The 21,662-nt window shown below is 45.2% G+C and overlaps 1 protein-coding gene across 6 annotated transcripts in view; it reads right to left on the bottom strand.

Annotated features, from left to right (window-relative positions):
* LOC140717613 (uncharacterized) overlaps positions 1-21,662 on the bottom strand; it is a 344,930-nt gene that overhangs the window by 306,037 nt on the left and 17,231 nt on the right. For all 6 annotated transcript variants that reach the window (XM_073031183.1, XM_073031184.1, XM_073031186.1 and 3 more), the window contains exons 2-4: positions 11,753-11,876; positions 2,313-2,588; positions 1,415-1,495 (exon numbers count right to left, since the gene is read on the bottom strand). In XM_073031183.1, coding sequence (XP_072887284.1) covers positions 1,415-1,495; positions 2,313-2,588; positions 11,753-11,876 — 481 coding nt within the window. The remainder of the gene's footprint in view (positions 1-1,414; positions 1,496-2,312; positions 2,589-11,752; positions 11,877-21,662) is intronic.

The raw sequence follows: 21,662 nt of genomic DNA, 5'->3' as shown, positions 1-21,662 counted from the left end.
CTCTTTCCTCCATCCTGAAATCAGTAATCCCTCTACTGTCCTATCTAACTTCTTCCTTTTCCTTATGTCACATCTCTTCCTCTGCTTCTCTCTTCCTCCTCCTCTGTTTCTGCATCTCAAAACCAACAGATCTCTGACTACTCTCATAAACATGAGGACCTGTAGATGCTGGAAATCTAGAGCAACACATAGGAAATGCTGGAGGAACTCAGGAGGTCAGGCAGCATCTATGGAAATGAATAAACTGTTGAAGGGTCTCAGCCTGAGTTCCTCCAGTATTGCTCTGGCTACTCTTATATCTGATGAAAAGTCAGAGACCTGGCCTGCTGAGGATTTCCAGAACGGTTGCTGCAGTTAAACACAGCTAGAAATTTATGTGTACACTTCTGGTCAGGAAGTATGTGATTGCACAGGAAGTGGTACAAAGATTATGAAGATGTTACCAATGATGGAAAGGTTGAGCAATAAGGGAGAGATTGACAATACTGGAGTTATTTTCCCTGAGAACACAGAAAACTTGAGTCTGTAACCAAATACAAAGTCTAGGATAGGTTAAGAGTTAATACTTCTATCTCCTGCCTGGGAAATGAATAAGCAAACAAGATGTCATTGTTCAAAGAGGAAAAGGCAAACGATGAGGGTGAACAGGCTGGTGGGGAGGCTGTTCCTCACCACATTAGAGGCACTCATGGTGACCTAAGCTCCAAGATGGAGGAGATTAAGCTTACTGAAAGAGACGAGAAGAAATTGCAGATGCCTTGACCAATATCTTTGTTCCCTCTTGAAATACAGGCAAGAACACAAAGGACTGTGAGTGACTAATGGTGTTCAATTATTCCAGAAGGGAAACAGGGATAATCCTGGAAATTATAGATTGGCAAGTCTCATGTTAGTGGTAGGGAAATTTCTGAGGATTCTTAGGGATGGAATTTAGAGCTATGTGTGGGATGAAGCCAGGTAACTCTTCTCCTGCCAAAAGGGTGGCTGAATGGCTTCCTTCAGCTCAGGGTTATTGATGGCTTGACCACTGACACCGACCAATCCACAGAGTGCTGTCTATCACTCTCTTGCAGACTGTGAAACAGCCAGTGATTATCCTGACCTTAGAAAGTCATGTGGCATTTCAGATATTTGGTTACAGACTCAAGTTTTCTGTGTTCTCAGGAAAATAACTCCAGTATTGTCAATCTCTCCCTTATTGCTCAACCTTTCCATCATTGGTAACATCTTCATAATCTTTGTACCACTTCCTGTGCAATCACATACTTCCTGACCAGAAGTGTACACATAAATTTCCAGCTGTGTTTAACTGCAGCAACCATTCTGGATATACTCAGCAGGCCAGGTTTCTGGGATCAGGGAACACCATTAGGATTCTGGTGGGATCACAAGAATGCAGAGAGTGGACACTTACCCGTACACCTGGAATCTCACAGCATGTCACCTTCTCCGCCATGAGAGGATCACAGAATAGAATCATCTCCTGTAGATCAACCTGTGCAGAGAGGTGGGACAGTGAGAGGTGAGCTCCACATCTGACTAGTAGCTGCTCAGCTTCTGGAGGCGCAGTCTCCAGCAACCCAGCACCACCATGAATAGGGCAGTGATGGCTCGAGCTGGTCACAGCCAGCAGACCCACTCTGTCCTATAAAGGGGACCACGCACTTCCATCACACCTCAGCAATGTTATTACTACCATTCAGGTGGGGCAATTTGACCATAAATGTTCCCAACATATTGTCCATTCCAGGTGGAGTTCAGGCTAAGGGGAACCAGACAGACTCCTACCCCTCTACCTGCTGTTGTCCAGACAGACTGAGACCAGTTGCAGGGCCCTGTCTTAGTCTATACCGAGCAGATGTAAGATGGGAGCCAATCAGCACCTTCCCTTTCAGCAGGGTGTGCAATGGGACCCAATCAGCATTTTTCTTTTTCACAAGGTATGGACTGAGACCCAATTAGCATCTCCCCCTTCAACAGGATGTGGGATGAGATCCAATCAGCCTTTCACAGGGAGTGGAAACGGACCCAATCAGCATCTTTCCCTTCCACAGGGAGTGGGAAGGGACCCAATCAGCATTTTCCCCTTCAGTGGCCTAGAGTTATCTATTGGAATTGGAGGGTTCCTCCTGACTACTGTGCTAACTATTGGCAAGTATTTCACCATGATGCACAAATTAATTGCTCTTGTGATAGGCTCTCTGACATTGTCACTATGGCAACACTGGACACAGACACGAGATTCCCATGGTTCCCTGTTCTGGGGAGGATAAGCGCCATATATGATGGGTTGTAGGACAGATGGAACTAACCTCAGCTGGCCTGTTGTCCTCAGTGAGCTTGCCCATTACTGCCTGCCCCTCATTGCTGATCCTGGCTCTCTCTTCCACCGATTTGATCTCGATCAGGCGGCAGTCTACGTAGAGAGAGGCCACATTGCCCTGTACACTGACTGTCAACTTGTGCCATCGTTGATCAAATAGGGCAGCAATGCCTTCACCGCTGAACACCCAACGCACGTAGTCTTGGAAACGACCTCTGGCCTTGTATTCCACCGTTTTGTCCCTCCCGTCCATGTGGACTGAAAACTAAAAGGAATAAAGAAGACAGTCAGTGAAGATCAAAGCCAGTTGGTTCACTGTCTAAAGGGGAGGACATCTGGTGGCTCTGCTATTGCAGTCCCATAGCCACATGAGGACAGACAGCCCTTCTTTAGAACAGCCAACAAGTCACTCAGTGTGTAAAAATTAAATGTTATGGCTCAAGATTCTGACAGGACAAAGCCCTGCTAAGGAATTTCTTGCCTCCAACATCTGGGGACATTCAAAGCTGTTCAGGTGACACCCTGGTGTGGCTGTTGGTACAGAATCGTATCTCCTCACCCACATCCCAAATGCTCCAGCAGGATTCCCAGGAGGTCCAAGAGGGGCCAGGAACACAGTAATGTACACACAAAGTACACTGTAGATGCTGTGGTCAAATCAAGATGTACAAACAAGCTGGATGAACTCAGCAGGTCGGGCAGCATCTGAAAGGAGCAGTCAAAGCTTTGGGTCCAGACCCTTCATCAGGACTAAAGAAGTGCGGGGCAGGGGCCCTATAAAGAAGGTGGGAGGAGGGTGGAAAACCAATCAGAGGAAAGATCAAGGGGTGGGGGAGGGGAAGCAGGAGGGATAGGCAGGAGAGGTGAAGAAGGAATCTAAAGGGAAAGCACTATGGGTAGTAGAAGAAGGCAGAGTCATGAGAGGTGACAGGCAGCTAGAAGAGGAGACAGAGTGAAGGTGGGATGGGGGAAGGGAGAGGGAAGGAATTACTGGAAGTTGGAGAATTCGATGTTCATACCAAGGGGCTGGAGACTACCCAGACGGTATATGAGATGTTGTTCCTCCAACCGAAGTTTGGCCTCATCATGGCAATAGAGGAGGCCATGTATGGACATATCCGAATGGGAATGTGAAGGAGAGTTGAAGTGAGTGGCAACCGGGAGATCCTGTCTGTTGTGGCGGACACTTCGTAGGTGCTCGACGAAGCGGTCCCCCAATCTGTGTCGGGTCTCACCGATGTAGAGGAGGCCGCACCGGGAGCACGGGATACAATAGATGACCCCAACAGACTCACAAGTGAAGTGTTGCCTCACCTGGAAGGACTGTTTGGGGCCCTGAATGGTGGTAAGAGAGGAGGTGTAGGGACAGGTGTAGCACACAGTAATGTACATTTGGGAGGGAGAAGCTATAGGAGTCCTCACAAGAGACTGCAGACTTCATGATACGTCATGGTTTTGGGTAGGAAATTCTGCTATCCCTATTTACTCTCTACTAGTTTCGTACAAGACCTCCAACACACCAGCACCACGTGCCCATCACTACCAGGACATGCCAGTGGGCATGTGGGCACCTGGTGACACAGCTAATGCAAAAATTACATATTCCTCAGTGCCCCATCTGCCATAGATCCACATATGGAAATTCAAAACAGCAGAGCTTATACCTTGAATGGCTGGGCACTCAGGGGTGTAATAGTATAGAGGCACAACTCATTGAAAGTGGCATCAAAGATGGACGGGGTGTTGTCTACAGATCTTTGTGGAAGTGGATTTCTAGGGTCTATCACATCTGAGTGAACAAAGTTCTCCTCATGCCAGTCTTGAATCTCTTTCTATGTCCTCAAATGGACACCCTTCATTGCAAACACTCCAGCCTTCCAAGTAGAGTCTGTCAAGCCATGTTAGAATTTTGTAAGCTCTTGTTCGAACAACCCTCAATCACGGGTGAATACAGGGCAAGTCAGCTTGACCTCTCCAAATGAGGAAGTGCTACTCTCCTCAGAGACCAGTCTGTTGAACCTTCATGGCACTCCCTCCATCCTTTCTCTAAGTGTGTTCTCACCACCAAGACCTTGTTTCACTGTAGGAAGGAATCCCTACGCTCTATGCAAATACGCTTAGAGTGATACATCAGGGACATCTAACAGTAAGATGCTCCTTTGCATTAGTCATGGAGGGCTACATGGGAAGGAAAGGTTAGATGGACTTTGAGTAGGTTAAAAGGTTGTCTCAACATCAGGAACTGCAGGGGCTGTACTCTTCTACACTCAGTGACCATTCTATTAGGTACCTCCTGAACCTAAGAAACTGGCCACTGGGTGTACAATATGTTCATGGTCTACTGCTGCTTTGGCCCATCCACTTCAAGGTTCAACTTGTTGTTCATTCAGAGATGCTCTTTTGCAGACCACTGTTGTGATGCATGGTTATTTGACCTACCACCATCTTCTTGTCAGCTTGAACCAGTCTGGCCAGTCTCCTCTGACCTCTCTCATTAACAAGGCATTATTGCCACCAGAAATGCCACTCACTGGATGTTTTTTTTGCACCATTCTTTGTAAACTATAGACTGTGGTGTGTGTGTAAATCCCAGGAGATCAGCAGTTTCTGAGATACTCAAACCACCACATCTGATACAACTCATCATTCTACAGTCAAAGTCACTTACATCACATTTCTTCCCCATTCTGATGTTTGGCCTGAACAACAACTGAACCTCTTGACCACATCTGTATGTTTTTATCACTTGAGTTGCTACCACATAATTGGCTGATTAGATTCTTGCATTACCAAGCAGGTGTACCTAGTAATGAGGCCGCTGAGTGTATTTTCTATCTTCTGTGAGTGCAAGTCATGTGCAAGCCCACAGTCTTTGCTGTATCCTGTATTTCAGCCATGAGTGAATGGAACTGACTGGAGACTGGTTACTCTGACAGTGAGGACAGTAGATGGATAGAGCAATGTTTTGGCCATTACCACTAATTAGACAACTCATTCTATAAGTTCACTAAGACCGATGACTGGAAATCTACAGTGAGCGACTGATACTCCAAAGACATCCCTCCAACAGCACAGCTCAAGTCAGGAGCATGGAGAAAAGTTTTCCACCTCCTTAAATTAGCATATGATGGCAACGATCAGGAATCCCCACAATCACGGACACACCAGTGTGGCAGCTTGATCTACTTCAAGCACAATAGTGACCTGCTAACCTGACTCCTCTCCGAACCCTCAGTACAAGGGCATCAGGGACATGCAGACACCCCCACCCCCAAGTTTCCTTCAACTCATGCACCATCTGATTTGGAAATTTCACCATCACTATGTTGAAAGAGTGGAACTTTTCCCCACCTCACTGTGGAAAAACTTCCATAGAACCATAGAACATTACAGCACAGAAACAGGCCCTTCTGTGCCAAACCATTTTTCTGCCTAGTCCCACTGACCTGCACCTGGTCCATATCCCTCCAAACCCCTCTCATCCATGCACCTGTCCAAGTTTTTCTTAAATGTCAAACGTGAGCCCGCATTTACCACTTCATCTGGCAGCTCATTCCACACTCCCACCACTCTCTGTGTGAAGAAGGCCCCCCAAATGTTCCCTTTAAACTTTTCCCCCTTCACCCTTAACCTATGTCCTCTGGTAGCCTCAGTGGAAAGAGCCTGCATGCATTCACTCACTCTATCTATACACATCATAATTTTATATACCTCTATCAAATCTCCCCTCATTCATCTACACTCCAGGGAATAAATTCCTAACCTATTCAACCTTTCTCTGTAACTCGGTTTCTCAAGTCCCGGCAACATCCTTGTAAACTTTCTCTGCACTCTTTCAACCTTATTAATATCCTTCCTGTAATTTGGTAACCAAAGCTGCTCACAATACTCCAAATTCGGCCTCACCAATGTCTTATACAACCTCACCGTAACATTCCAACTCTTATACTCAATACTTTGATTTATAAAGGCCAATGTACCAAAAAGCTCTCTTTACAACCCTATCTACCTGTGACGCCACTTTTAGGGAATTATGTATCTGTATTCTCACATCCCTCTGTTCTACTGCACTCCTCAATGTCCTACCATTTAACTTGTATGTTCTACCTTGGTTTGTCCTTCCAAAGTGCAATACCTCACACTTGTCTGCATTAAACTCCATCTGCCATTTTTCAACCCATTTTCCAGCTGATCCAAATCCCTCTGCAAGCTTTGAAAACCTTTCTCACTATCCACTACCCAGTACCCCTCCAATCTTTATATCATCAGCAAATTTGCTGATCCAATTTACCACATTATCATCCAGATCATTGATATAGATGACAAATAACAATGGACCCAGCACTGATCCCTGTGGCACACCACTAGTCACAGGCCTCCACTCAGAGAAGCAATCCTCCACTACCACTCTCTGGCTTCTCCCATTGAGCCAATGCCTAATCCAATTTACTACCTCACCATGTATACCTAGTGACTGAATCTTCCTAACTAACCTCCCATGCGGGACCTTGTCAAAGGCCTTACTGAAGTCCATGTAGACAACATCCACTGCCTTCGCTTCATCCACCTTCCTGGTAACCTCCTCAAAAAAACTCTAATAGATTGGTCAAACATGACCTACCACACACAAAGCCATGTTCACTCTCCCTAATAAGTCCCTGTCCATTCAAATACTTGTAGATTCTATCTCTTGGTACTCCTTCCTATAATTTACCTACTACAGATGTCAAACTTACTGGCCTATAATTTCCCGGATTATTTTTTGAGCCTTTTTTAAACAACAGAACAACATGAGCTATCCTCCAATCCTCCGCCACATAGATATCGACATTTTAAATATATCTGCCAGGGCCCCTGCAATTTCAACACTAGTCTCCTTCAAGGTCCTGAAGATTTATCTACTCTGATTTGCCTCAAAGCAGCAAGCACCTCCTCCTCTTCATCTGTATAGGTTCCATGACCTCACTACTTGTTTGTCTTATTTCCATTGACTCCATGCCAGTTTCCTTAGTAAATACAGATGCAAAAAAACCATTTAAGATCTCCCCCATTTCTTTTGGCTCCATACATAGCTGACCACTCTGATCTTCAAGAGGACCAATTTTATCCCTTCCTATCCTTTTGCTCTTAATCTACCTGTAGAAGCTCTTAAGATTATCCTTCACCTTGACTGCCAAAACAACCTCATGTCTTCTTTTAGCCTTCCTGATTTCTTTCTTAAGTATTTTTTTGCACTTTTTATACTCCTCAAGTACCTTATTTACTCCCTGTTGCCTATACATGTTATACATTTCTCTCTTCTTCTTTATCATAGTTCCAATATCCCTCGAGAACCAAGCTTCCTTATTCACTTTGCCTTTAATCCTGACAGGAACATATAAATTCTGCACTCTCAAAATTTCTCCTTTGAAAGCCTCCCACTTACCAATCACATCTTTGCCAGAGAACAACCTGTCCCAATCCACACTTTTTAGATCCTTTCTCATTTCTTCAAATTTGGCCTTTTTTTCAGTTTAGAACCTCAACCCGAGGACCAGATCTATCTTTAGCTATGATCAACTTGAAACTAATGGTGTTATGATCACTGGAACCAAATTGTTCCCCCACATACACATCCGTCACCTGTCCTAACTCATTTCCTAATAAGAGATCTAATATTGCAACCTCTCTAGTTGGTACCTCTATATATTGATTTAGAAAACTTTTCTGAACACATTTTACAATTTCTAACCTGTCTATACTTTTGACAGTATGGGAGTCCCAATCAATGTGGAAAATTAAAATGCCCTACTATCACAACTTTATGTTTCCTGCAGTTGTCTGCTATCTCTCTGCAGATTTCTCCTCCAATTCTCGCTGACTATTGGGTGGTCTATAATACAACCCCATTAATGTGGTCATACCTTTCCTGTTTCTCAGCTCCACCCATATGGCCTCAGTAGACAAGCCCTCTAATCTGTCCTGCCTGAGCACTGCTGTAACATTTTCCTGGACTAGCAGTGCCACCTCCCCCCACCCTTCATCCCTCTGCCTCCATCACATCTGAAACATCTAAATCCTGGAACATTAAGTTGCCAGTCCTGCCCTTCCTGTAGCCAAGTTTCACTAATGTCTATAATGTCATAATTTCATGTGTCAATCCACGCCCTCAGCTCATCTGCCTTCCCCACAATACTCCTCGCATTGAAGTAGACACACCTCTGAAGATTATTACCACCATGCACAAAGCTTTTATTTGTGACTTTGAATGAACTTTTAACATCATTTATTTTCACCCCCACTCCACTATCTGCTCTGTCACTCTGGTTCCCACCCCCCTGCAAAAATCTAGTTTAAACCCTTCCCAATAGCACTAGCAAACCTCCCTGCAAGGATATTAGTCCCCCTGTAGATCAGGTGTAACCCATCTCTCTTGCACTGGTCCCACCTGCCCTAGAAGAGGTCGCAATGATCCAAAAATCTGAAACCCTGCCCTTTACACCAGTTCCTTAGCCACGTGTTCATCCTCCAGAGCATCATACTATTACCCTCACTGGCATGTGGCACAGGTAGCAATCCTGAGATTACCACCCTCGAGGTCCTGCTTTTTGACTTCCTACCAAGCTCTCTATACTCACTCTTCAGGACCTCCTCACTCTTTCTTCCTACCAATGTGTACCATGACTCTCACCCTCCCACTTCAGAATGCTGTGCAAGCGATCAGAGACATCCCTGACCCTGGCACCCAGGAGGCAACAAACCATCTGGGAGTCTCTGTCACAACCACAGAACCTCCTGTCTGTACCTCTAACTATCGAGTCCCCTATCACTACTGCTCTCCTCTTCTTCCATCCTCCCTTCTGCACTGCAGAACCAGACTCAGTGCCAGAGATCCAGCTGCCGCAGCTTGTCCCAGGTCAGTCATCCTCCCCAACAGTATCCAAATCGGTATACTTGTTGTTGAGGGGAATGGTCACAGGGGAGCCCTGCTCTGCCTACCCTTTCCTCTGCCCTTGCTTGACGGTAACCCAATTACCTGTGCCCTGCTCCTTTGGTGTAGCTACCTCCCTGAAACTACTATCTATAAACTCCTCATTCTCCCGAATGATCCGGAGGTCATCCAGCTCCTGTTCCAGTTTCCTAACACGGTTTGTTAGGAGCTGCAGCTGGATGCACTTCTTGCAGGTGTCGTTGTCAGGGACACTGGAGGTCTCCCCGACTTCCCACATCCTGCAAGAGGAGCTTTCCAACATCCTGCCTGGCATTCTCTCTACTCTAAACAAAACAAAACTTACTGGAACCTACCCTTGCCTCTGCCTGTTTATGCCAAAGCCTGTTGAGCCTAAGCCATCCCACTCTGCTCCCTCTCACTCTGCTGCCCGCTCTCAAAGCTGCCCGCTGGATATGGTGGTCGCCTTTTTAAACCTTTGGTGCTCTACTGGCTGATGTCACACGCCTGTGCAGTCCAGCCTCTTTTCCTCGAGCAGTGTAAAAAAAAGGGCTTCTCGCCGAGATTCCTTACTCCTTCACTCTCAGCCTCTTGCTCCGATTTTAAAAAGACCATTGAAAATTCCTCTCCTTTTTAAACCTTTGGCGCTCTACTGGCTGACATCATGCACCTACACAGTCCATCCTCTTTTCCACCGCCAGGAACTGCAGAGGTTCAAGATGGCAGTTCGCTCCCATCTTCTTGAGGCAGGCAATAAATGGTGGCTTCCAAGTGGAGCTCGGGTCCGTCTGTGAATCTCTCAATCGTTCAGAACAATTGTTCAGAATTTTGGTTGTATACTTGTTACTCCAGACATTGCTTCGGGGAGAGGGTAGGGACACATGGACAGACTGGAGGGGCAGGAGATGGAAGGAGTAGAAATGTGTGGTGGTCTAACCAAAAGGTATTCGCTGTTGAACTTGACAGTCCTCTCCTCATGAAACAGGCATACAGTACAGAGGAGCATCGGCACAGCATCAAAGTGGTGAAGATACCCAACTGATTAGACAGCATCTGTGGAAGGTTTCCATCAGAATGTCCTCTGGATAGTTATTGGACATTATCAACTCCATGGCCTGTTTCCATGACTGTCTGAAACATTCTTTCCTTGGAAGCTGCCTATTCTGCTCTGCATCCCAGGATTCCGGGTCCTAGATCTGACATATCAGTGCCAGTGAAAGACTCTGGAGGTGTGGTAAAGGCACCCCAAATTGTGCATAGCCTCCTGTAGTCAGCAATCATAACTTGACCATTCTTTGTCTACAATGCTGACAGAACACAGGGACATACAAACTGGTTTAAGCATTGTCCAGGACATGGGAAGAATATGCCATATCTCAGTGCAGGCTGATGAAAGAGAAGGCACTGAGCAGAAATAGACACCTAATTACTTGTTGCAGGTCCTCAGACCCTAGGATAACAATTGGCCAGCTTCCTCCATCAGGGTACCTCCACATCCCAATTTTCCAGGATGATGATCTCCCAGCCCTGGCACAGTGTCCTGTGGACCTTTTCTAACCCTCAGTCTTTGCTCTGGCTCCCAGCAGCTCCAAGTCTGAATTTAATGAGACATACAGGCAGACCCTGGGTTACGTACGAGTTCCGATTGTTGACCGACTGTAGCCTAAAGCTTTTCTAATGACCGATGGCGTTGCACCTCTTTCCAAACGCTTTATTATTTCCACTTTATTTTCAATCGCAATTGCTTCCCGTCAATGGAACAGAAATACTGCGGGCGGCAGGTCCCGAGCTTCGCTGGCTCCCGAGGTCTGCTGGGTCCTAAGGACCACCGCACTGAAACAGGCTAAATGGGACAACTGGGGGCTGTGCTGGGTTTGGGTATTTGATCATCCACAATATTCCGCGTGGGAATTTAAACTGGAGGTGGGAGTGTTTTTTTTTTACGAGGTCGAGATGCAAGCTCGACATCAACCCAGCACAGATGGTACGGGAGTCACTGGATCGACATCAACTCAGCACGGGAGCGGTCTCTCTCTGGATCTAACTCGGAAACCTCCATTCTCCAGCCCGGTCGGTGCTGATCTCACTGCGCCACCAGCGGACCGGAATGGGGGGGGGGGGGGGGGGGGGTCAGGGTGAATCTTACTAAGAAAAATTTAAGCCAAATACAAAGTTAAACACTCAACGCAGTGTCAATGGCAATGACTTAAAATGGCGGGTGGCGTCACGATCTGACTTGAAATGGCAGACGGCGTTCTCCTTCCTCGGTTCGTAAGTACGAGTTGTCCATAAGTTGGACGTTCGTAACTCAGGGACTACCTGTATAATTTACCAGTGCAGTTGCTAAAGTTTACAAGTCTCAGTGTGTTTGTGGAGCTCAATAGCAGTCAACCCTGCTCCCAACTTCCCCAGCTCTCTGTAATTCAGCCCAGCTCTGCAGGGTCTCTCTGAGGAGACAAAGCTCCTGTACCATTAGAAGGATGACAGCAGCATTATGTTACCTGTGTCAGGCCCAACTGGTCTGTGATTTTGACCAGGTCCCATTTCTTCTTCAATGTCTTCTTCTTCAACAGCAGAGTTGCAAGGAAGGTGAAGTCACTTGGCAGCCCCTGAGGGAACACCTGTCTGAGACAGTCAACAGACACACGTCAGTGATTGACACACTGCCCCATTCCCGTGCCTGAACACTGACCAATGCTAACTTGAGGGATAATTACACTTTGAATTTACAAATATCCTCTTGATAATCTTCCAGCAGCTTACCTGCCCTCGGGCTACTGTAAATTCATCCTCGCACTCTGACAGTTCCACACTCTTCCAAATCTAATACTCTCTCTCTCATACAGGCAGTCCCCGGGTTATGTACGAGTTCCGTTCCTGAGTCCATCTTTAAGTCGGAATTGTACGCAAGTCGGAACAAGTACATCCGGTATTATTTAGCCTCAGTTAGTCAAATGTTTGTCTTGGTGTATAGTATATATTTTACCTTTCTATGCATATAAAACACTTAAGAAATGTATGTATTCCAATAATTAAACCACTGCGTTGCTTAGTAATAATTGTAGCTTTCATCCGGGCAGGGCGTTTCACATGCTCCATTATTCTCACTTTATCCGTTATCCTTTAAAATTGTTCCGATCGTTGACCGACTGTAGCCTAACGCTTTTCCAATGACCAATGGCATTTCACCTCTTTCCAAACGCTTTATTATTTCCATTTTATTTTCAATCGCGATCGCTTCCCACCAATGGAGCAGAAACACTCCCGACCTGCGCCGGCTCCCAAGGTCCGCTGGGTCCTAAGGACCACAGCACTGATTCCCCGGGTGCTAAACTGTACCGCACTGAGACAGGTTAAATGGGACAAGTGGGGGCTGTGCTGGGTTAGGGTAATTGATCCTCCACAATATTCCACGTGGGAATTTAAACTGGAGGTGGCAGTGTTTTTTTTTATGAGGTTGAGTTGCGAGCTCGACATCAACCCGGCACGGATGGTACAGGAGTCACTGAATCGATAATCAACCCGGCACGGGACCGGTCTGTCACTAAATCGAACTCGGGAACCTCCATTCTCTAGCCCGGTGCTGATCTGACTGCACCACCAGCCGACTGGAACGGGGGGCAGGGTCAGGGTGAATCTTACTAAGAAAAATTTAAGCCAAATACAAAGTTAAACACTCAACACAGTGATAACGGCAACAACTTAAAATGGCGGACGGCGTTCTCCTTCCTCGGTTCGTAAGCATGAGTTGTCTGTAAGTCAGACGTTCGTAACTCAGGGACTGCCTGTACTTAAAAATCATCAGTCTACTCTTCCTCTTTGGCTCACTCACTGTCAGTTTTGGTTTCTTTGCCATCCTGCAAAACACTGTAGAATGTTTTCATTTTTCTTTTAGAGATACAGCATGATAATAAGCCCTTCAGAACCAATGAGCCTGCGCCTCCCAATTACATCCATTGACCAAGTAACCTACTAATGTCATAAGGTGGGCATTGGGAACGGACCCAAATGCAAGAGACAGACACTGAAGTACTAGGGAAAGTGGGACCTGGTGTGTCAGAAAGCAAGGGAAGTGGGGGAGAAACAACGCTGGACAAGACTAGGATACAGGGATGGGGTTAGGACTTGGACTAGGACACAGACTAGAACCTCCTCGGAGCCTTGGACACGGAACAACAAACAACGACAGTCCATTCGAGTAGCAGAAAATGGCCTGCCTACGTTGCTGGATATGAGACGACAAAACAATGACAGTCCATTTGAGTAGCAGCAAACAGCCTACCTACTGAGCCTTGGACTCGAGCAGAGGAACACTGAACACTGGGACCCCTCCTTGGGAGCAGGACATAGGGCCAGGACTCATACATGGACACTAAACATGGGGACACAAAGGACAGTTCAAGCTCAATGACAGATAGTTCCTTCTGTTGGCGTGGTAAGGCTCCGGTCTCACTCCAGTGACTAAACTTGATTGCGATACAGGCGAGGTTGCAGGCAAGGCTTCAGGCGTAGGTTGCTGAAAGAAGGGGAAGGGAGGAGAACAGTCCAGCCTCAGGGTAACGGCAAAGACACCCTGGCTTACCCAACAGAGGCAAGGACAGGGAGGGACAGATCCAACCACAGGGTAACAGCAAAGACGGCCTGACTTACCCCACAGAAGTGAGGACAGGATACTGACAAGACAAACCAGCACCTACTCAGGGCCACTTATATTCCTGGCCCCAAGACGAGAATCAGGTGCCAATGATTAAGCCCAAATGAAACAAGGGACAGCCAGAAGACCCGGAGTCTGGAGTTCACGGACCAGACTGTGAACCAGAACATGGACCAGACCATGACAACTAACCCAAATGCCTTTGGAATGTGGGAGGAATCCAGTCCACCCAGAGGACACCCACACAGTCACGGGGAAAAGGGACAAACTACTTACAGACAGCAGCGGATTTGAACCTGGGCCACTGTCACTGTATTAGTGTTATGCTAACGAGTAGGGAAATTAAGAAGCAGAGACCATAGGTTTAAGATGAGAGGAGATGACTGAATAAGAAGCAATGCTTTGCACACGAAAGATGGTATGTATGTGGGATGAACTGCCAAAGGAAGTGGTTGAGAATCAGAATCAGGTTTAATATCACCAGTATATGTCATGAAATGTGTTAACTTTATGGCAACAGTACAATGAAATACATGATAAATAAATCCAGAAAAAAAACTGAGTTACATTTAGTTTATACATGTCTAGTAAACAGTTAAGTTAAAATAAGTACTGCAAAAACACTACTAGTGAGGTAGTGTTCATGGGTTCAATGTCCATTTGGAAATCAGATAGCAGAGGGAAAGAAGCTGTTTCTTAATAGTTAAGTGTGTGCATCAGTACAAAGGGTTCTGTACCTCCTTCCTGACAGTAAGCTCAATAACAATATTTAAAAGACAATTGGACAGATACATGGATTGGAAAGGTTCAAAGGACAAATGTGACAATTATCTTAGCTGGGAATCTTGGTTGGTACGGACCAGTTGCGTCTTGTATTAATTCACACTCACAGTCTTCCTGTAAAAGAGTTGCAATCTCTTCAACACAAAACTGGTAGCTGTTGTTGGAACAGTAGTTGGAACTGGCCCGGGGTGGCAGAAGTTGGGTGTTGTTGAAGAGCCTTGTGGTGCAGCCATCAGTGAATGGCATTGTTCAGAGGATTTGCATTTGCATTGCTCAACCTTCTCAGTGAATGTGGGCTGCACAAGATTGTAAATCACTGAGAAGGTGATTGTATTTTCTGAGCAGGTGTGCTTTACACATGGCCACTGACTGCTGATGGAAGTCCCTCCTTCCCATCCAGAGCCCTACCCTGGGACACTGCAAAATTGCAGGTTTGATGGCTACCTATTGAGCTTACACAATGCAAACAGGTATCAGGTGGACAATGATAACACCTGGATCTCTCTAACAAGCCATTCAGCTCACTGCGCCACACCACAACAATAACAATAATTCAGGCCACTGAAGTATCTGAGAATGTGAACAGTACCATACTATACAAAGCCGTTCTTTCTTATTCTTCCATCCTTCCCCTTTGATGAAGATTTTATGTCTCAGGAGTTCCGAATTTGGGGTTCACAGATTCCTCACTTTATGGTAGGAAACCATGGCATAAAAAAAGTTGGGAACCCCTAGTCTGCATTGATGGTGCTGAAGCTGAAAGGATTGAGAGCTTCATGTTCTAGGAGTGAAAATCACCAACGAACTCTCCTGGTTCAATTATTTAGAAGCCATGGCCAAAGAAGCTCACCAGTGTCTCAACTTCCTCAGGAGGATGAAGAAATTTGGCAAGTTGACCCTTATCAGTTTATAGCAATGCACCATAGAAAGCATTCTAACCGGTGCAAAAAAGCTCGGTTTAGCAACTGTTCTGCATGTAACTGCAAGAAACTACAGAGAGCTGTCAACACAGCTAAACGCATCAAGGAAACCAGCCTCCACTCCATTGACTCTCCCTATCCTTCTCGCTGTCAGCATAACTCTGGACATTCTCTCCTCTCCCTTTTCCCATTGGGTAAAGACAGAAAGTCTGAAGCACCTACCTCAGAATCAAGAACAGCTTCTACCTGCTGATACAAAATACTATTAAATGATACCCTAGTTTGATAAAATGGGGTCTTGACCTCACAATGATCCTGCACCTTATTGTTTACCTGCACTGTACTTGCTCTGTAACTCACTTTATTTTGCCTTGTTCCTGTTCTACCTTATTCTGCTTCAGTGCACTGTAATTATTTGATCTGTATTAACAATATGCAGGACAAGCTTTCCACTGTATCTCAGTACATGTGAAATAATAAACCAAGTCAAATTCCAATTTCTCTCTGCAGCTGTGCCTCTGGCTACTTCACACATGAATTTACTTATTCCAGGAATGGGCCTGAAGCGCTCCAGGCCCAAGGCCCAAACCACCCCAATCTAAAGGCCAGTAATGCCACAGAAGCTCACCAAAGCCTACAAGATGTCTCAAAAAGTTTGGACTTCTGGCAAAATCCTTAACTCTTGCTTTGCTGACTGTCAAAACAATCTGAAACCAGAAATGTTTCTGAATTTCTCTGCAGAAACATTTAAAAGCTATCTAAGTAAACTGATAAATTGGTTTATTATTGTGGCATGTACTGAGTTAAAAACAAGGTAGCACTAAAATAATCAGAAATATGAAAAGTTAAAAATTCATACAATGCAAAATAATTCATAACAAAAATCAAAAGATTTCAGAAAAACATGGAATTTGCCATCTCTGCACACCTACAAATCCCATTGAAACCAGGATCCTATGTCAGCTCCAGTCTATTGCTGGAGTGTTGATTTCACAGTGTACAACTTGGCAAGTCTGAGCTCCATCACTGCACTCCATGGAGGCTCCCTGAGCAGGGCCACCTGAAGTAACTGTTGGTGAGGAAGTTTGGATTTTGACTATACCTGCACAGTTTTGACCCCACAAATACCAGCAAAACCTCAACCACTTTATTAATATAAACCCAATCATCTTGGAATTACCTGTAGGATCTGGTGCATATAATTTCTGATCATCATTAAAAGATTCAAATCTTTCTTGATGTTTCAAATGAAAGCTCACCAGCATCTTTACTTTCTTACGAGGTTAAGGTTAACATCAAACACTCTATCAAACTTCTACAGAAGTATTGCTGAATGTATACTGACTGCTTGATTCACAGTCTGATACGGCAATTCAAGTGCACAGGAATGTAAGATGCTGCAGAGAGTAGTGGACTCTGCCCACAGGCACGTCCCTTTTCACCATCAGTAGTATCTACAGAAGGCAATGCCTCAAGAAGTCAATATCCATCATCAAAGATCCCCAGCATCTGGGCCATGCCAGCTGCTCACAGCAACCATCCAGCAAGAGATACAGACCTGAGTCCCACACTACCAGGTCCAAGAACAGTTACATCCCTTCAACCATTCAGTTCTTGAACCAACCAGCAAAACACTAAGCACCACCTCAGTTTAGCACACTTTGCACTAAAATGGACAGTTTTTATGATACATGTTTTCTTGTAAAATAATTTATTTTAAATTGATGTTTATCTTGTGAATGCTGCTTATCTGATGCAATATGCCTGTGATGCTGCAATAAAGTTTTTCATTCCACCTGTGCATACACATACTTGTGAATTTGACAATAAACTCAGCTTTACCTTTAATTTTGATTAATGATGAACTTAAACTGCAGGAACTGGTATATGAGGCATCAAGTACTTGGGCTCTCCCCAGTCCAGTGCTCAGGTCTTCACAATCCAATGCACAGCTCTTCTATCCCAGCTTGAAGATGACTTCATTTCCAAGGTGAAACACAACCATTTGCAGGTCATGTTGTGACTGGGAAGTTCCTGTCATTAAAATCCTTGCAACTCCAATCTGATTTCTACCCTGGACCTTCCCAGTAACCGTGGAGGAGTGTGCCGCTGTGTGGGTCCCTCTTGGGATAATGTGATTCTGGGTACCGCCCATGTTAAAACATTTGCTTCCAAATGACCACATTTCTACGTTACCACTACAAAGCTCATCATGTCTCTCCCAAACCCATCATCATCAGCCCCTCCTCCTTCTCCCCTGATAAACAGTGTTCAGATCACAACCGCCCACCCCCCCTCCGCCAAAGCCAACAATCCAGGTCACAGCTACATCACCTTCTTCTAACTATGAATCCCACACATTAATTCAATAGTGAAGTCTGAAAAGCTGCAACAAGCCAAGCAGAAGAGATGTTGTTCTTGTGTGGGCCACATGGGAACAGTGCAGTGGCCATAGGCAGCACACTCAGAGGTCTCCTTTCTTCTCAAACTTCTCATTGCCTCACTAACCCGTGATTAAAGTATTGGGAGCATCTGGACAATTTTGGACTTATCCTATGGGAGATAATCCCATCCCCAGAACAACTCTCTACAGCTTAAACTAACTCTCCCAGTTCTTATAAGAAGTTGCAGCATTTTTATTTTAGTTTCAGATTCTAATCATCTGCAGGTATTTTGATTCGAAAAAATCTTCATGCCTGACTACATGTAGGGTTGTAAACCCATTGACCCAAGGCAGTTCTGCATGAGAGCTTGTAACTCCCTCATCTTGACACTATCTGGAGGGGGCACCGTTTACACTGAAGCTATTGGAGAGCCAATGAAATTAATTCAGTGTCAACTTCAGAACAACCTTCTTTTGCTCAAGTAGCTGAATACAAAAACAAGTGAAGGGTGGGGGTGAATGTTGTGGTCATGCCCATCACAGTTCCTGACTCATATCTGAGCACAGTGGAAGTTAGGACATCTGGAGGACAGTCTATCCTTCACATTGAGAGACAGCTGCTGACAAGCTGCACTTTCTCTGGCCTTTCTTATTTCTCAGCATTATTCTTACTCCTGCCTGGAGTTGCATGTGTTTTCCAACATTCAGCTACTTTGGCCCTTGTTCAGAAAAAATGAAGAAAAATAAATTCCTCAACTGAATACCAGGTTTCTGAGGGAATATCAATGATTCACAAACAATCCAAACAAGGTAGTAACACTGGACCAATGGCAGGTTTACACTGAATGAATGAACCCCCCCCCCCCCCACCCCAACCTCCAGATTGTACGCACTGCAGAACAAAGGGAAATGATAGAAACAACAAAGCTCTTCAGCCCAACTAGCAACACCCTCAGCGACTGTACCTCAGGGAGAGTCAGTACCTTTGGGGATTGTACCCTAGAGAGTGTTGGTACCTTCTGACTTGCATTGAAATAAATACTGACTAGGAATGTGTGTTATAGGAGGATTTACTCTGCTTGGTATCCGTATATTATTGTCACATGCAGCAAGAAACAATGAAAAGCTTGTCATGGAGTCATAGATCACTACATCACAGAAACAGACCTTTGGTCCATTTGATTCATCCTAGCCCCTTTAAGTGCACATGGACCATATGCTTCTAAAACCAATGTACCTTTCTAAACTTCTCAACTGAATTCACATCTACCACTTCAGCTGGCAGCTTGTCCCACATTCACAACACCCTGTGAAGAAGTTCCCCTTAAATATTTCACCTTTCACCCTTAACCTATAATCTCTAGATCTAGTTTTATGCAACCCGAGGGGATAAAGCTTGCATGCATTCACCCTCTCTCTACCCCCATGACTTGTATACCTCTATAAGATCTCCTCTCATTCTCCTGCACTCCCTGTGTACTGTTCATAAAGATTAAAACATTACATAGTACATTGATATAGAACAATGTGAAACACCGACAATGCAGAATACCATAAGACACAGGAGCAGAATTAGACCATTTGGTCCATCAAGTCTGCTCTACCATTTCATCATGGCTGATCCAACCTCATAAACCTCCCTCCTTTCTAAAGATGTAATTCCATCTCTGACCAACAGAGCCACACCACCACCTATGCCTTCCTGCCTGTCTTTTCTATACAAAGTATATCCTTTGATGTTAAAACTCCCAACTATGGCCATCTTTCAGGCACAACTCAGTGGTGCCCACAACATCAAACCAACCAATCTCTAATTTCGCCATGAGTTTGTCCACCTTATTCTGAATATTACATGTATTTAACTACAGCTCCTTCAGTCCTGCACCCTTATTACTTTTGCCTCAGTGGTATAACTTGGCTGTCTGCATTTGTACCCAATCATTGGCTTGTCCTTCCTTACATACATATTACATCATCTACTTGTAAACCTGCTGGCTCATGCTCAGTTTTATCATACTGGTTCCAATTCCCCTCCCATCCCACAACACAGTGTGGAAGCTTCTGCATTTATTTACACAGAGCAGAGGGAAACACAATAGCTGCTTGTTTGCTGTGGCTAGGGATGTTAGTACCAGCCAGTGGAATTGTCTCTTGGAGCAGAGTTGCAATAGGACTGGAAATTTACCCAGGGCATTTAGTCTTATTCACTGGGACACAGTGCTGCTCTAGTCACTAAGTGAAGGACGATATGATGAATGAGCTGGCAGCTCATTCCACACTCACGACCCTGTGAGTGAAGAAGTTTCCCCTTAAACTTCTCACCTTTCACTCTTAACTCATGACTTCTGGTTGTAAAGTCTGCTTTCATTTATCCCATCTATATCCCTCATAATGCTGTTTACCTCTGTCAAATCTCCTCTCAATTGCCTATTGTTACGAAGGTGAAACAACTCTGAGGGGTACAAAGTCGCCCCCTCCTTTTTGAGAATCGCAAGATCACTATTATTTTGGGTCTGAGACCCAGGAAATGAGAGAGAGACATCCAGAATACACAAGGTTTGGAATGTGTCCTGACATCAGCAGAACGGAACCACTGATAACTGCCATTGTCTCTTGGAGAAGGAATTGTGTATTGAGTACTGTACTATTCATTGAAACCCCGCAGGGGACAACTAGAGTGGTCTGGTTGAGGGATTGCATCATCCCAACCTGATTGACATCTGAGACCCCGTGAGTGAGGATAAAAGAGGGGTCTGGGGAACACCCCTTTAGACGCACCAGGAGAAACGCTAGAAATCCTGTGACAGCGTTTGATAGCGAAAGCCGGTGGGGGCTCGTGTGCATCCTCCCTTGCCTGGGGTGGCGGGCTCACAACGGAAGAACGGTTTAGCTAAAGGAGAGGTCACAATTGAACGGCCACGACAACGAGACACCTGACGGATCGAAATCATAAAGGAAGGTTGGAAAATCCCATAGCGGTAAATGTTCCCATTATCTCTCTCTCTCTCTCCAACAAAGTGTAACACAGCGACAACCAAAAGACGGCAGCTTGTGGAACTGCAGTGAACTTTATATTCCCCTAGACAACGATAGAGCTTATTTCTTATTGATTATTATTATATCCGCACTTTTAGATTTAGTATTGATTACGTATATTATCTGTATATTTGCATTGATATTATTTTTGTGTATTTTTACTAGTAAATGCTGTTAAAAATAGTATCATCTGACTTCAACGGACATCTCTATCTTTGCTGGTAAGTCACCCAGTTACGGGGTTCGTAACACTATATTCTAAAGAATACAGTCCTAACCTATTCATTCTTTCCTTATAACTCAGGTCCTCCAGACCTGGTAACATCCTTGTAACTTTTCTCTTTACATCTTTCTTGTAGGGGCCGTGCACAATCCTGATTTGATTGAGACGGATGTGTGAAGCACGGAGGAACATCTGGCGAAACTTCTGACATGCCTGTGCTGCTGACGCTGCTACTGAGCGATCGGAGAGATCTCCAGAGAGGAAGGCCCCGAATCCTCGGCTTTGCCTGTTGCTTGGTGGCCGGAGCCGGGGTTGAAGCACTCGGCAGAGATGGTGCTCGGTGCTCGGTGTCGGAGGGCTGGTCGGAGGCACGAAGTTGTCGGAAGTTTTCGGACGGACTCACAGTTGGCTG

This window comes from Hemitrygon akajei, chromosome 28, assembly GCF_048418815.1.
Source record: "Hemitrygon akajei chromosome 28, sHemAka1.3, whole genome shotgun sequence".
In the NCBI taxonomy this organism is placed as follows: domain Eukaryota; kingdom Metazoa; phylum Chordata; class Chondrichthyes; order Myliobatiformes; family Dasyatidae; genus Hemitrygon; species Hemitrygon akajei.
The sequence above is the reverse complement of the archived record's forward strand: the minus strand, read 5'-3'. Positions and strand labels throughout refer to the sequence as shown.